Source organism: Pagrus pagrus, assembly GCF_965226575.1.
Source record: "Pagrus pagrus genome assembly, chromosome: 23".
NCBI classification, from domain to species: Eukaryota; Metazoa; Chordata; class Actinopteri; order Spariformes; family Sparidae; genus Pagrus; species Pagrus pagrus.
Window position 1 is genome coordinate 9181195 of NC_140205.1, and position 17533 is coordinate 9198727.

Genomic DNA, 17533 nt, shown 5'->3' on the forward strand with positions numbered 1-17533 from the left:
ATAAAGCAATTAACGTCAGGTAGAGATGAATTACTTGCAACGCTACACTTCATTAGTGACACTGCAGCGGTGCCCGCCGAGACGAGAAGTCATTGACATCACGAGCATCTGGCAAGAAACGGGACTTTAAATGATTCAACCGAGTAGCAACAAGGATTGTTTTGGTATTTACACAGCATGCAGCTGTCTTAATATAACATTTGAAGGGTTTTTAATTCCATCATGAATGTCTTTATGGGACATCTTTGGGTTTTAAAGGTCATCTTTTAACATAAACAAGAGTAAGAGTGTAGTGAGGCTGAGCAGGGCTAAATGTCAGCATGCTGTTATGCTTATGTCAAAGCTAACATGCAGATATAATGTTCACCATCTTAAGTTAAGTTTGTTAGCACGACAACACTGTTGGCAGTTAACAGGTCATATCTGGAGGTGGAGGGGATGGTGGTGGAGTCACAGGTGAGAAGGCCAAGTCAGTAACCACTGTTCAAGGCTGTGTTTCAACATTTGGAAGTGAGAAACCACTGGAGGAAACCTCGAGACAATTTCTAGCTGTGTTAGCCAAAACATGATCTTTTCCTTACCCAAAGGAACAAGGACTTTTTGCATAAACATAACCAGATCATAAGCACAGCGTTGCCACAACATGAATTAGAAAACTGGACCTTAAATTGCAACGTAAAGAGATGGAAACTGGGTCGAAAGAAGAGCTGAGAAGAATGAAAATGTCTTTAGCTTTTCAGATATTGGTTATAAACTAGATTATTGGTCATATTTAATGATGGAAAAGTCAGAGGAAGACCAAAGTCAATATATTTCAACCTGAGGGTGACATTAATGCCAAATGATGATGGCAAAACTCTCAATCTGATGCTTGTTTTGGATGAAAAATTGGGATCATCAATCATTAAGATTTATCCTCTGGAGACTATGAATGTCTGTACCAACATTTGCGCCAATCCATCAAGTAGTTGTTGAGATACAGAATTACACTGTATAAGTGAAAACTTTGATTCACTGACTGAGTTACATGCAAGATCAGACAGATTGTTACTGTTATTTCCAAATTTCATGGTAACAAAAATTCGTACATAGTTTGGGAACCATGAACATCTGCACCAACCGACCACCACTAACATTGCCATCACATGATCCACGCTGCTAAAATACCCCTAAAAACTCAAAAACTCTCATTTCAATGTAGATATTTTATCCAATATAAGACAGAGAGGCAGCCACTGACTGTAGAAAATACTGCAGACACTTTTCATGAAGCACCCTGCCGAGGTGAGTCCAGGTAAAAGTCATTACTCTTCATTGATTTTCCCAAGTATCTCTACACCGAGGAGGAGATGGCGATAAAAGAGAAGCCAACAAGTAACAGAGGGAGTGTGAAGGCTTTGGTACAAGTGAGATGTGAGTTATGAAACAGCGGCTGCAACCACAGATGTGACTTAATAGTCAACAGTTAGTCCCGTTCAGTGCTCGCAGTGTCAGAGGTTTCTGGACTTGGGAAGCAGCACTTTAAAAGATCGGGAAAACAATAGCTTACATAATGTTTGGTGCTGAACCTCCACAGCTGCACTTTCCAAACATCTTCCGTGGTGGCATGTTCCAACATCTCTATTAATAATTTACAGAGACAGGCTGTTCACACGGTCGCTCCGGGGAGACCTGAGGCGAGAGAGGATCAGCTGAGCAGGCTTCTCACTTTGGGTCACGTAGAGGGTTTTGATTAAATTACGAAAATAAAGAAAAACAATTAAATTAAACCTAAAATAAAGCTGAATATAAGATTATATATCTGTTTTATGTTTGTCGCCCTTTTGAAAGCTTCCACCTGATTAAAGCAAGAGGAATATTTATTGGATGCATCTTGTCGACCCTTGACCGGCATTGGGAGTCCAAATCCAATACCAATCAGCTCTGTTCCTTCCTATTGGCTCACAGGAGATCAATAATGAGAAGGGAGCGAGGCCACGGGCACCTATCGTAGATCACCTTTAACCATCAGAGGTGTTGGGTGTAAAAGTATGGATGGTGCAGTGCTGCTCCTGTATATCGACTCTCTTTCTTCCTTCGCCTTCGCACATTTCCTCTGGCATTGTTCTGCAAGGTGAATATACTGTATCAGAGGAACAAAGGCAGACCAAAGCCCCTCACAGGTGGGCGGGAAGAGGCCCGACCTGCTGTGAACCTCCAGTGAAGCTGATGAAACAGCCGTGAAACAGCTTTTAATGCGTAAGAATCACACAAACACAGAAGATACTCGAATGTGGAAAGAGCCTCTCGCTCTCTAATGTATCACCTCGTAAAACTCATCAAGTGTTTGACCTCAGAAAACTCAATGTGGGGTTGATTTCAAAAATTCATCAAGAGATTTAGCAGTTACCCTCAGGTCTATGGAGCGTTTTAGCATCTTTTAGCGGTTTGTTTTGGTTTTACAGTCACTTTAATGTTTTGAGTCGGTGGTGACCAAACATTGAGCAAAAATTGGAGTGAATGTTTGATTTATGCTAATGTTGCTTCCTGTCTTCTGGATGTGTAAACAGGCAACTGTTTGCTAACACATTAGCCATATGAGCTTTACAAAGGTATGATATGTTGTCTTCACAGCTTGCCTGCAAAAACGATATCTGCCCATCACCAGACAGCAGTACGATAGTTAGCAACAAGCTGGTGGACATAGTGGAGCATTTAGCAGCTAATATTTCCCTCAGGAGTTGGTGGAGACCAAAAACAAAGCTAAAATTCAAGTGATTATAAGATTTATATTCACCAGATGACAAGAAACACAACTCCAAATAAATGCTAATGTTGCTCCCTGTCTTCTGAATGTGTAAACAGGCAACTGTTTGCTAACACATTAGCAATATCAGCTTTACAAGGAGATATTATGCCAGTGTTGTGTGGCCTCACACAACTGGCAGATATTTGCCTCAGGAGTTGGTGGAGACCAAAAACAGAGCAAATTATATCAATGTACTTATTCTACTACAGACCATGTTGCTGGCTGTTAGATGTTAGCTAGCCAGTTAGCTAGCGTTTTGCTAACATTCGCTAAACTGAGATGCGTCTATTTAAAATTTGATGTGTCCGTGAAGCTCTTGGCATCAATATAATGTGACTTTACATTAAACAAACGTATGAATCTTTGGTGACGGTGTTGATGTTCAGCTGAGGTCGATCACGCAGCCTAATCCACTTTTTACATCCGACCAGCAACACCTTTTAACCATCTTGTTAACTTGTTATTGGACAGCAGAGTGACGGGTCAGTAACAAACTATGGATGTCAGCTATTTATCTGAAAACCTCTCTCTCAATGCATCTTTGCTACATATAACTTAGGAAACATGATAATATGGCTATTTAAACACAAGGGGTGTTTTCAGATCGTTGCCTAACATGGATTAATTGATAGGGAAAGCTCAGTTAGCGTACGAATGATTAAATGAGTCCGGCTCATTAGGCAACTTGTAGTTTCAGCTCGAGTGAGGCGGAGTTAACCCTCAAACTTTGAGTCGGGTCAAACGAATCAGCGATGAATAACAGATGAGAGTCTTCATCAGTTTGTTTCCAGTCATTTCTTTCTATCTGCCGCTCTTGAATGTTTCATTGAGGCTGAAAAGAGATTCACCTCTCACTCCGAATCCAATTAACACTTTTTGACTGAGAGAGACGAGCACACTGCCCATTTGTGTGTGTGTGTGTGTGTGTGTGTGTGTGTGTGTGTGTGTGTGTGTGCATGTTTTCTTTCTGTTTAAAACCCTTGAATCCACCAGTCTAATGCCTTTTTAAAGCTCCTTTTCTGTGTCATTACCTCCAAATATAGATGAATATTTAGAGGAGGAACAGGATTTACCTCAAGCTGCTTATTCGACACCTCACAACAGAAAGCTGTAAACATATACAGCACAGTAGTTACTGCGGCACAGGTCACAGGAAAGAGGTTGTCGCAGGAAGGTGGCCAGTTTGCAGATCCAAACCAACAGAGGGACGTGACAGCGGAGGAGTTAATTAATATATTTTTCTCTTGCCTTCTTAGATAAACTATATTTAGCAGAAGAGAAAGAACCTCTTCTCCACAAACTACAAAAATTAAAGAGTGTTTTTATTTGGTTCTCACTCACGATTAAGTGTTTTTGTGGGCCCTCCCGAACGTTAGCTTCGCCCTGGTTCCGTCAACAAAAAGCCTACTGGACTCTTTCCGCTGGATTTTGGAGAAAAGAAAGTACAGGGTAGCGTTCTCCAATCCCGGTCCTCACTCCTGATTCAAATGAACGTGTCGTTATCAGGCTTCAGCAGAGCTTGATGACGAGCTGATCATTTGCGTCAGGTGCGTTGGGGGGCGGCGGGGGAACATCTAAGACCTCGGGGGCCCCGGGGACCGGAGATTGGAGAACGCTGCTCTCCAGGATAAATGTCACTGTGATGCACTTCTGTATCGTCTGCCAAAGCTCCTTTTCAAAAATGTCTTATAATCTTATAACAGTGAGTCATATTCATTCTGCCTCATAAAGACGCGACGACTGTGAGCCAAGTTTAAGGAGAACTTGTAAAAAATGCACAAAACTATGATGAATTTGCCTTCCTTCACACTTTCACTGCGCACCTGTTCCCTGTTTCTTTGTCAGGCCATGTGACACCTATACCACCAGAAAAGGATTCATTAATCACAGGTTTATTCTCACATGTCGATTGAAAACTATCACTGCAGCAACATTGATCACTGACTCTGATTCCGGCTCCGATGTACACTCATCTCACTCAAGGACATTTTGACAAGACACATGACGGCACATAAGCGCCGAGGCCGGAGCTCTCGACCCGTCTAATCACCAGGCCGCCCTTTGTCGCCGTCAAATATATTCCAATATCGTCCAGCCCCCTTCCTGAGTCCCTGCAGCAATAAATACTCTGCTCGTTGCTGCATGTAGAAAGATTAATGACATCCATCACACATCCTCATCAGGCCACACACATACACGCCGCGAAACACTGTAATCTGCTCCGGTGTTTTCTTTGCAGACTAACGCTCATTTTTCTTCCTCTTTGGGTTTACTCCACGAGTGAAATGAACCGGCGCTGTTTAGAGCCACAGCAGTAATTATTTATTGTCAGGCTCGGCTTCTTCCATCTTACAACTCGTGGAAATATGGTGTCTGTTCTCCTCCAAGACTGAAGAGTCAGTTTTTAAACATGAAGGAGTAGAGAGGAGGGAGGCTCTTTAGTTTTTAGTCAAGTCAGGTTTACTTTGAAAGGTCAGAATCACAAATCATGGATCCGAGGACGCTTCACACATCTTCACAGGTGCCACAGAAACAGGAAGGACCTCTTCTCTAACATGAACTGTGAAGTGAGTAGACCACACGTTTATTATGTTGTGCTTTCATGATTGTCTGTCATTCTAAGATTTAAGTTACTCGATAAAATAAATTATTTTACTTTTCTTTTCAACTAAGTACATTTATTAAAGTACTTTAATTATTTTCTTTTATTTTATTAGTAGTTACTAGTTACTTTGCAGTCAGATTGATTCCTATACTCTGTAAAATGCTGAACATCTGATCTGATAATCGGCCAGGTTGATAATTAGTCAACCCACAGTGAACAGTTTATACATGCAGTGTTGTAAAAAGTACCCAAAAATAAAGATATCGTGTTAAAATATTAAAGTATACAACAGTACTTGAGTAAAAGTGTTGAAATATCTGATATTAAATGTACTTAAGTATCAAAAGTACAAGTAAAATTACGTGTATGTGATGTGTGTTATGCGTAGACTGATAACCAGAATCAGACTGCTGATGAAATAAATAAATTTATAACTTTGTCTCTGATATAACAGTCTGCTGGGTGATATTTATAGCAGTAGATTTACAGCAGTACTCTGTTTGTTGCCTGCCACCAAGTGGCTCCGACAGTGAAGCACAGCGTCACATCCCACGAGCAACAGTGTTCAAACTGTGACTGTGATCCACACCTGAATGTGTTTGTCATCTCAACAAGACTCCAGCGTCCTGACCTCTGTGGTTAGCAATCGCTCTGTGGTGGTGACATGAATGAACTCTGGAAGGAACATCTGGAACATTTGTTCCCTGTGAAGGTCGCTCTCATCAGCGTCTATTCATAGGTACAGGAGTGTGTATCCAGACCTGGGTTGTGTTTCATTATCAGCTTGCTAAGTCTGAGTGGACGAGCAGACAACACACACTCATACACAGGGAGAAGATGTGACTCTTCACACAATCATCAGAAAGTTATCCTTCATACTGTGACATGTGTGAGACATCAGCTGTTTAAACACACCCCTCAGTAACCAGCCCATAAAAAGCATACGATCCACCATCTGATGTGCACTTTCAGGGATGTTGAAGCTATTGTTGGTGTTACTGTCATACTTGGAATAACAATGGCGTGGCGACAGCAGCCAGTCATTCCCACTGACACACACAGAAAGAGGCGCACGCATGCAGGCAATGTGTGCGACCACAATGCCAGCCGGGGTTTGAGCTCTCCAGCTCAAGTTTTGCTTTCAAAGACAGGGGGAGTTATATGGAGGACGATCATCATGGCTAAAAATACTCCGGCCCAGGTGTTTCTAGAGTGTTTCACCATCTGCTGCTCTGGATGTCAAGATGTAGTTATACTGTGTGGAAATGCAAAGTAAATATGAAAGATTAAAGTCAGAAAATTGAGGAAAACATAATTCTGATGGTTTAAAACACTGTCTTGGCACTTATTTTCCAGATTTGAGTCCTATTTTCTTTTGTACTTGATAAGCACAATGCTTGTTTGTTCAAAATGTCTGCAGAAAATGGGTTTTTAGACTTTTTTTCGCCTTCATTTCAGACTTTAATCTCTTTTTGTCTGCCTTTTCTCTCAGAATTCTGAATTTAAAGTACAAATTCTGAGAAAACAAATCAAAAATTGTGAGAAAAAAGCCACAGATCCTACGATTATTGTCATAATTCAGAGTTTGAAGTCAAAATTTTAAGCTTAAAGTCTTGAATTTAGCTCAAAAGTCAGCCATTTTTCTCAAAACAAAGTCAGAATTGTGAGGTAAAAGTCAAACTCAGTTTTGTTTTGTGTTTTTCCTGCGGCCCTAATCATCTTCTGTATTTATGCCCCCATCTGAAAGATCTATTTAAACATCGTGAGGTTAAGTTTAAGTAGGTTCCACCTGTTGTTCCCCTCCCTCCCATCTTCCTTTTTAATCCATCATGAGTTAAGCCGCTTTCCATTCTCTGACATGCCGCGCGTAAACCCAACGGCTGCCAGTAAAATGAAACACGATAAAGTCAGGCACAGATATGGAAACATCAAAGACCGGAGCTGTTTATTCATACCCACTTTTAATTGTCTGAATACGTCATAACAAAACATCTTTGGTAATAAAAAAACAATGGGTCTCTACTCGTCCTACACTTTTTCTTTAAGTGCTTTGAGTCATTGCACAGAAATCAAGCAAATGGAGGCACAGCTGACAGACTCGGGGGTCAAACATGCTTTTATGATCTATAACGCTTAATTCCTACAGCTTTCAAGTCATTTAGCCTTCAGATTCCATATTTCTGTCTACGTAACTTCCTCTCCCCTGCTCCTCGTCGTCTGCAGGACTCCTCACTGCGCTCCGCCGCCTGTGTCGAACATCTTCTTGCGGCCCTCCATGCCTGACATGGCCTCCACGTTCTTACGCCAGTCGCCCACTTCTGAAGTGAGCACCTGGGGTTGAAGAGAAAATCATAGATATTAAATCATCTCCCTGAGAACGTTTTATCTACATCTGCAGACTTAATGTTTGGGAGTTTTGATACCTTGTCCGTTTTGACGTCCTCCTTCTTCACAGACTTGAGGTTGGCTCTGAGGTCCATGGACCCCTTGTGTTTGGAGCCCAGCAGAGCCCTCATCATCTCGTCTGCTGACACTCTCACCTTCCTCAGGGCAGGCTTCTTGAACTTGCCTCCAAGGTCCTGGACCTTCAGCTTCAGCTCGTGGATCTAAGAAATGCAGGAAATACATGAAATAAACACTTTTACTGACCAAGCCTATAAACTTTCCACTAGTCAATAAAGGATTTCTTTCTTTCTCAATAATCTGTGGTTGGAGGCGAAAGAATGAACCTTTTTTCATTGTTTTTTTCATTTTAAAATATTGACTGAACTGAGCACGATGATGAGAAGAATCTGTGCTGGGTGCTTGAGGCTACTTACATCTTTGTTGTGTTTGCCCACTTTGGATTCACAGTCATATCTCTCCTCGTCCACAATGTCAATTTTTGAATGAAGCTGTTTGCATAGAGTCTGAGGGGCGGCGTTGGAAAGAAGGTTTTAATATTACATTTTCGTACAGTTTCTGCAGTAGAAAAAAGCTCTTCATCTGTGGTTTATGAACCTTACTTGTAGCTCGTCCAGTTTTAATCCAGACAGTTGCAAAGGCGGCAGCTTCTCTCCTAGATAGCGCACCTTCTCTTCCTCCCTGTCCTGCATCTCCTTCTCCAAGTCTTCACAGGCTCTTTGCAGGAGGAGCATCTGATTGGACAAAACAGATGACAATCAATATTTTGGTTAAAGGATCCCAAAAAATGCTATATAGTGAATTTACATTTTGGTAAGAAAAAATATCCGCATGACTTCAGACAACTTTGTGTCGCAGCAAGTGAGCAAAAGGCTAAATGGTTAGCTAAAAGTAATGGATAAATGGTTGAAATAGGCTAGTTAGTTACAAGGTATCAGATAGCCTAAATAGCTCTAATAATTAGCTCAAAGTAGCAGATAAATGGTTGATATAGGCCTGGTAGCTAAGCTAAAGATAGGCTAAAGGATAAACAGATGGAAAACAAAGCTAAAAGTAATTGTTAAATGGTTTAAATAGTAGAAATAGTAGAATAATGGTTTGAATGGTTTGAATTGTTAATTAAAAGTATCAAGCTAAGTAGATGGATGGAATAGCTAGCATCAAATAGCCTAAATAGGTCACATTGTTACCAAAAAGCAGCGGATGAACAGTGAAATAGTTAGCGAAAGTAGGCTAACTGATTAATAGTTGAAATGGTAACGATAGTAATTAGCTGACGCAACAAATGGCTCTAATGGGCCCAGTTAGCTAAAAGTAGATGTAATGGATGGTTGAAATAGTTAGCTAAACATGAAGTGGCAGCTTACAGTAACAGATAAATGGTTGACAAAGTTAGCTAGGCTAATGGATAAATGGTTTGTCGTAGTAGTGATAAATAATATCGAGTTTCAAATTCATTCACATGAACACATTTAGAAAATGACAGGTGGGGATACCTTTAGGTAGCCAACTTGAGTTCTTCTGACAGAGCTAAAGGGCTACATAATAAATAGCGAGGCCACTCACCTTGAGGGAGAGCTTGCGCGAAGCCGAAATCTTCGACTTCGGCTGTGGAGGACAACATTTGTCAAAATGAATTCACAACAGACTATCATAATTCAACAATCATTAATCAAGGAGTCACTGAGACTGTCCATGTTTGTAAAGGGGGCACATATACAGACGATGGATGGAAAGACTCGCCAACACTTAGCATACTCTAGCTGCTTGTAAAAAGATAATGCTTTATTATTAGGATGAAGTCAAGGGGAAAGCTCTCAGTGATGCTGATAACAACTCTGACAGATAACCACTGCCAGCTCTCGGCCATGTGCAAGAGGACAATGTGCCCCCATGCCGTGCATGGAGGATTAACACCGTGGAGTGCGGGATACCAGGCTCACCTTATCTTTGGGATTCATGGCTCCTGGTCTGTCGGACTCCTGAAACCCCAAATAGGGACAAATAATGAGGGTGATGATGCTTCAGGCGATCGTAATTACGTTTATGTAAGAGTATTAAAAAGAAATGCTGCTTTAGCTGTTTTAAGAAGTGAATACCAGCTTCCATATTACACAACTATGAACATTCAGGGATGGAGGATTAACATGAATTTTCTTACCTCACTGCAACTGTAATCACAAAAACAAACAGAAACAGAGGTGTGCATCAGTACAGTTTAGGGGTGAATGCATCACCCCAGTGAACCACAATGTAATCTGACCTATCAAGGTGCCACATACTGTAGCTAACAGTCCTCAACATCATTTGACAAGAGGATTAAATGGAGGACAAGAAGAGAACAATCTCCTCCACCATATTCAGCATCATCAAGGATTTTTTACACCACAAAGGACAAAAAAGACGGAAATCTGATTTAACAAATCAAACCTGAAGATTAGACTGACGTATTTTGCAAAGATGTGACAATTAATATTAATATAAGATTTAATTACAGGTTAATGCATTTAAGAAATGCTTAAAAAACACGATTATTGTCTATAATAACAGTGTTAGTTTATTGTTCTGACAACTTAAGGTAAGACACTAAGAGAACATAGTTAAATAGATCTGTAAAAGTAAATCTGAGCAAACAAAAAAATATTTTCCAAAACACTATTAGAAGCCAAATAAAATGTGTTAACTTGACTGAGAGCTTTAAATACCTAAAACACACAAAGTAGTGGTGGTTTTTACCTGTGATGTGGTGTCTGCAGAGTCGAACAGCGGCTGCTGAAGACAATGGGCAGCTTTTTATGTGAGCAGTGTGGCGCGTGGACAGCAGATATAACGTCTGCTCCCAAGAATGTGCTGGCAAGGGACCAAGCATTAAATATCACCTCCCCTGACACTGCCACAACACCAGGATGTGTAATAATAAATCGTGAGCCTTACCTTCATCGTATTGTCCTGGTAATGCCCTGTGAAATAATCGTATTGTAACCTGGAACATTAAAAAAATAATAAAAATATAATACACATCTCAGTATATAATGGTCATAAATATTGATAACATTTTATCTTTCACATTTGGGAGAATATCTTCAATGAGAAGTTAAAAATGGTGGAGAATATGCTTTTTCCTTTGTTGCCAAGAGTTGGTTAATATGCAGCTGGAGCCAGCAACTGTTTAGCCTAGCTTAGCATAAAGACAGTCAGCCTGTTCTTGCCAATGGTAACAAAATCCTGCTCTTTTAAAACCAGCTAATGAAGAGGGTTCATCTGAAGAACTGGTCTTGTATATTAGCAGCTCATAGAAATACCCTTTCTACCCTTTCATATAACTGCAGTTGTCAATATGGCCAGATTTATTGTGATTTTCACCATTGTTGGTACCTTTTCTCTGCAAAGTTAGCAGCCATGTTGGTGTCGGTGACTAGTGTTGAGCAAGACAGTGTTTTTCACTGAGCAGTTTATCACAAAACTAGTGACTTTGGCTCTCACCTGAGCACTGGAGCCACGCCCCTCTGCTTCATGGAGTGGTGTTCCCTATTTATTCAAGATTTGTCCATCTTGCATCCAAATTGCACCAAATTTGACACTGCACTTCCTCAGGTCCTCAGCAACAAACCTGCCAACTGTGAAGTAGATCAGGTAAAGGGTTCTCGACATATGTGAAGCACAGACAGACCAAATTGCACCAAATTCAACACTGCACTTCCTTGGGTTCTCAGCAACAAACCTGCCAAGTGTGAAGTAGATCGGGTAAAGGGTTCTCAAGATATGTGAAGCACAGACAGACAAACGGACGGAGATTCCTTGTTTTAAAGTTCGATTTTGGCTCAGCTAACTGCTCAGTAAAGCTAAATATTTAACATACAAACAGGAAAGTGGTATTTCTCATCTAACTGCGGGTGTAAAAGTAAACTGTAGGGTATAATTCATGCTTGTCATTACATGAATGAGTTAATGTAAGAATAATAATAAACCACAGCAGGGCCAGGAGCTAAAATAGCTAAGTATTAATGCATTGATGAGTACAATACACACCCAGAGCCTTCAGGCATAGCAAAAACACACAATCATAATCTAAGAATAGGTCAGACCCCTCTCCCATCATCATGTAACCGTGGTAACATGGATTCAGTGACACTATCAACACACAACATCAGATTTTTTTCACCTTTTCCAGGTATTTAGTCAAACATGTCATCAAGTACAAAGGTTAATCACATGCAGCCACACAGCGACTGTTAGCTCCTGTCATTACCAGCCTGATTTATCCGCGGGGCGAGCATGGAGTGACATTATCAAGGTTAAATAACGGGCATCAGCTCCTGTGACATATTTGATCTATTCTGATCACAGTTATTATGATAAAAATACTGGTTGGCGGGATTATGTCGCGCCTCAAAATAACGAGACCCGGTTCCAGTTTTGCCACATTGGCTCTGAGTTGGTCGGAAGAGGAGGAGGTGGAGCAGCAGGTTTAAATAGCTGCTACAGTCACATATTGTCTCAACAGTGTCAGTGAGAAGATTTAAAACACATCTATCAAACCGAAGACATTCCTTTAGCAAATATTAGCATGCTAACACGCTACACTGTCAACATAGTAGACATTATGCATGCTGAATATTAGCATTATGACCTCCATACCTCATCTTTGTCCTGTTACATGTTTGTTCACCTATTTACATCTGCTGTCAACAAACGCTCGACCTGACTTTACCAAGAGTTCAAAGCACGCTCGCTAATCTCACCCTGAGCCTCTGACACTTACTGCAGATCACTTAACCCCCGAGCATCAAGTTTCTCTTCTTTCCACTGGCTTACACTGGAATAATGCTGATGCCAGTGCTAAGATGTTTTTGGTCAACCGAGCATTAGCAACGACGACAATCTTTCGGAAGAGTCGCGTGAAATGTGGAAGAGTCTTCCTCTCAGTGAGTTGTGAAGGCTTCTCAGAGATTAGAAACCAGAGTGAAAATAAAAGGAGATCATTTGTCTTCTCGAGTCTGATTGATCTTGGAATTTCACCCCTGCCAGAGAATCTCCAACAATGATCAGGCTCATAGGGAGTTAGCAACTCACAGATATACTGTAGGTAGCAGCTGGCGGCAGCGTTTTGGGTCAGCAACAGTTTATGAATGTTGAGTGAACTTTTCCACGTCTGCAAAAGAAGGGAATGACCTGATCTTGGTCAGCAGGACACCCTGACGAGTGGAGAGGTTATTAATGCTGCCAAGACGAAGGCCATCAATTAAAATCAATGGTATGTCTACGCAACGTTTCCCCCAGGGGCAGCATGTAAATGTAAACAAGAGGGGACCCAGAACGTATCCTTGGGGAACCCCACAGAATAAAAGGAGCATCTCCAAGTATTACAGAGTATGACCTGTACATAACGTTAGCTATGCTGCTACAAACATTTGGCACTATTAATAAAATCTTCCAGCCTCTTAAAAACACGGTATATCATTTATTTTGACATACGCCATGAAATATCCTGTTATATTGGCACCGCAGTGTCCAACACCATGCCATGACAACACAGGAGCTAAAAAGACAATACCTCAGCGAGCACTGAGAGGCAATAAAAGGAGGAAGACACGGGGGACAACAAATGTTCTGTCATCATTTTTGTTTTTTTTCAGTGATCCTCAGCAGGTGGAGGAGCTATTTCTGATGCAACCCAACTCCCTCCTGTCTCCACACACACTCACACACACACAAAGAGAAGAGATATGGAGGCCTTGGTATCAGGGAAGTGCTTGTAATGCACTTTCTACTGTCGTTGCTCTAATAAATAGGTGGGTGACAGCTCAATGTGTCGCCCCGTAGTTCTCCGTATGCGGTCGTAAATCTGAGCTCACTCTGAACCTTTTGGGTCTGGAGAAAGAAAAAAAAAAGGACGTGAGCTACGGCGACATCATTCTCTTTAACGCGGGCTGTTGATGCGTGAGCCTCAAGGATCAGAGTCCGTCCTCACCTGCTCTCTGAAGTGATATTTGTTTTGTCAGTTGCCAGCTACATAATCCATCTGAACCCATCGTCACGACCCCACCAGCCTCAGCCAGGAGCTGACTAGATGTTCACTTTAAGGTCCCTGTGGTTTCAGGATTGTACATACAGTGTTTGTAAAAAAGCACTCAAAATCATACTTCACTACATTTGTCTGTTTTGAACAGCTCTAGTAACATTCAAAACCATTCACGAGTTGATTAATTATGATTAGTTTTTACAGTTTAAGCTACAAAACTGTGTGAAAAATGGTTAAAATCGGTTTCATCTTGACCGAGTACGACACAAAATGCTACTTACACATTAATGCTTCACTAATAATAATAAGTTAAAGGGGCAACATGTAGTAAATGTAGATTTAAGCATATAAAAATGTACAAAAGTAACAGTTTTGATGTTTTTATGTCTATCTACTGAAGTTAGCATGCTAACAAGCTAGCCGCAGCATGTAACTTTTTAAGCTTCTGTGCTTGAGGTGCAAACACCAACACCTCCCTTGTCCCCAAAGTCCGGACAGCTAGCTGCACGGCTAACTGAGCCAACTAGTAAACAGGGGGCTACAATTAGCAGCAGTTAGCAGTTACGCTGCCCTCTTTGTCTTCAGGCTGTATCTGACAGGTGGCCAAGTCCTTGTCGAATCATTCTCAAGTCTCTTTCTCCATCTTTCTGACCATCTGCCTGACTCCTCACACTTCCTGGATCTCGTACAGACTTTCCCCTGGTGGCAGCTTTGTTTGGACGCCGTGCACAAGGAGCAGCTGACGCATGACTGCAGCCAAGTGGCCTGCCATGGCATCCCTCCGTCCGCTGCTGTAACCTTGACTCTGCAGCGCCGGGTGAACTGAGCGGGCCAACATTTCTCAGCCGCCCGTGCTGCTGTCGACCTATATATCCTGAGAAAAGGTTAGCAGGGGGACTGTGAGATAACTGTGGGGTGGTTACTAATGATTGTGGTGGAAGTAATAATGAAAACATTTATATCATTTCAAACATACTGAACATAGTACGAGCCTCCCCAGCCCTTCTTCACCTCTGCCAAGGCGATTATGTTTGCTCACGTCTGTTGTTTGTTGGTTGGTTTGTTTGTCGGCACGATTACACAAAAACTGATGAACACATTTCCATGAAAGCTGGATGGAGGATGGCTCTCAGCCCAGAATAGACGCCATTAACTTTCAGTAGGGATCTGAATAAAGGGACGGATCCAGGAACTCTCACTTTCACTTTTGATCGAGTACAGAAGGGGACTGTTGGGCCTTCTGGAGGAGGTATACGCTCTCCTGAGTGCCATTCGTTTAATGTAGCACTAAAAAGGAGCACCACATTTCACAGCAATCACCCACAGATGCTGAGATATTCCACTAAAAAACAACAAAAACAATGACCTCATGATGGCGCCAGAGGAAAAGTCAGAGGATCTCCCAAACTTTTGTCTGCGAACTATTCATGTGTGTCCTGGTGAAAACAAGCAGCCCCGACAGAGGAAAAGTGTGTCACAAGATCAAAATCAAACACAAATAAAAATGTCAAAAGAAGAATATAAAAGATCACATTTTGGAAATGTCACCTTAAAGACGACACATGAATAGTTCCCAGACGGTGTAGACCTCCACCGCCTGCCTGCAGCCTCTCCCAGCTACCCCCCAAAACCAGCTGCTACTGTCAGACTGCTACACCCTCCGCCTGCAGACACCTCCTCCATCATCATATTCTGACAGACAGCTCGAACCAAAACTTCCTTTTGCAGCCACAAAAAGCTTCAACATGTTTACACTACCATGTTTTCATATGTGCATTTAATTGTTTCTGTGTTTTTTCCACAACTGAGAATAAATAAGTACCGACAAATCTGTGTATTATATACAGTGTAATATTTATTGTACATTTACCATTTGATTTAAAATCCCACAGTTCAAAGTTACACTTGTAGCAGTGAAGTCTTTGAGTTAAAGAGACATCAAAACACACTAAATCATCGTTTTCACAATCTTTACTTGATTTAGGATGTCAAACATTGTCAGAGTTCTGAATTATTAGAATATTGTTGGGTAAAATACAGAAATATTACAATTAGTGTGACATTTGTCCTGATGAAAACAAGCCTGTAGGCACCAAGTTTCCCCCCCACAGAGAAACATCGAGAGAGGAAGCGGAGCAGCCGAGTGAAAAAGTTCAAGTTACTAAAAATGTGTCTGCGTCTGCTCCCGCCCACATGGCAGCGTGACAAAGCAGTCATTTTGTCCACATGAGGTCAGCAGAGGTTTATTATTACACAGCACAGCAGCTGCTGGTGTGCAGAATGAAACAATTCAATAATGTCAGGCAGGATATGAGTGTGCTGGTCCATTTGATAAAAACAGAAAGTAATCTGTCTGGATTCACTCTCATCTAACTGATTTACTAAGAGCATATTTACGAAAAATGTTCCTTGTCAAAAACTACCATAAAATGACTATATATTAATATTTATTTCAACTTTCACTGGGTTACACTTTTCAACCAACATCAGTCTGGACAATAACGACCAAATATTCATTAATTTTCAGGTTTTTAACCCTTTAAATACCAGTTTGTTTACATGATGCCAGTTTTTTTAAAATGAAAAAAACACAAAAAGTTGTTTTTTTTTCATAAACTTATTATGAACTTAGTATATTATAGTATTAATATTAATATTTGTACTAAATGCGTTTTTTATAACAGTTGCATGAGGATCAAGTTTCATTATGAGGCAAAGCCCCCTATAGGACACAAGGGAAATAGCTTATATTTGATATATGGGCCAAAATACAGGTAAAATGCCATATCTAGTGAAATGGTAAAAGAAATTACAAAAACTCATCAATGACCACAGAATGAAAGTCTGATAATATGGGATGCATGAGTTTTGATGTTGCACAATATCAATAAATCAATCAAACCTTATTTATAGTACCTTTCTAACAAATCAAAGTGTGATTCAAAGTGATTGAAACAAGAAAAAACAAAAACGTAACAAAGTAAAGTAAAAATAATGATGGAAATAATAAAAATAATATGACAGTAAAATGTAAATAAAACCTATATGACATATAGTAAAAAGAATATAGAGCTATGATGAAAACGAAATAGATTAAAATAAGTATAAATATTAAAACCATAAAACAATATATAAATATATATATATGTACAACAGTTTCAGCTGTCTGTCTGTAATATACACAGTGTATTATAGACATATTATATGAGCTGAGGAAACATTTTTTAAAAATAATATTTTCAGGTGACCAGTGTGGAGTTAGGGTTGTTAGGGTGTGGTGGTGCTGTGGCTGACAGCAGCAGCATCTCCATCAATCATCCTCCAGTCGTTGTCCTGCAGTGCAGACTCTGTCCAGCAGGGGGCGGCAGCGCCTCACAGCACGAGTCTCAGCGGGGAGCCGAGACGAGACGTTTTCATTCTGCAGCAGCCAGAGTCAAGTGAGCAGCAGCGACAACCGGAACATGTCAAAATAAAATAACACACACTGTTACTGATGTTTTAATTGCAGTAATGTATCTACTTAGATACCTGGGCACAGACATGTAAAGGGCCCCTCCTACCTTTCAAAATGTAAGAAAGAAATAAGAAATATAAATGGATTCCATCAACATCAGGATCAAATATCATCATATTTCTCTTACAAATAAAAAGACAAGGTGCATATGCAAGCTTGTGCATTTTGTTCTGAGGACTACAAAACTTCAGGCCTTTTAAC

At 40.8% G+C, this 17533-nt stretch overlaps 1 protein-coding gene across 1 annotated transcript; it reads right to left on the bottom strand.

The window, feature by feature from the left end:
* Positions 1-7335: 7335 nt before the first annotated feature.
* On the bottom strand, positions 7336-9828 carry LOC311252658 (troponin I, slow skeletal muscle-like). Its single transcript, XM_084346002.1, has 6 exons — positions 9740-9828; positions 9363-9404; positions 8399-8530; positions 8213-8302; positions 7817-7999; positions 7336-7724 (listed from the first exon to the last, which is right to left on the bottom strand). The coding sequence occupies exons 1-6, from the start codon at positions 9755-9757 to the stop codon at positions 7623-7625; spliced, it is 567 nt and encodes a 188-aa protein (XP_084202128.1). The 5' UTR covers positions 9758-9828; the 3' UTR covers positions 7336-7622.
* Positions 9829-17533: the final 7705 nt, after the last annotated feature.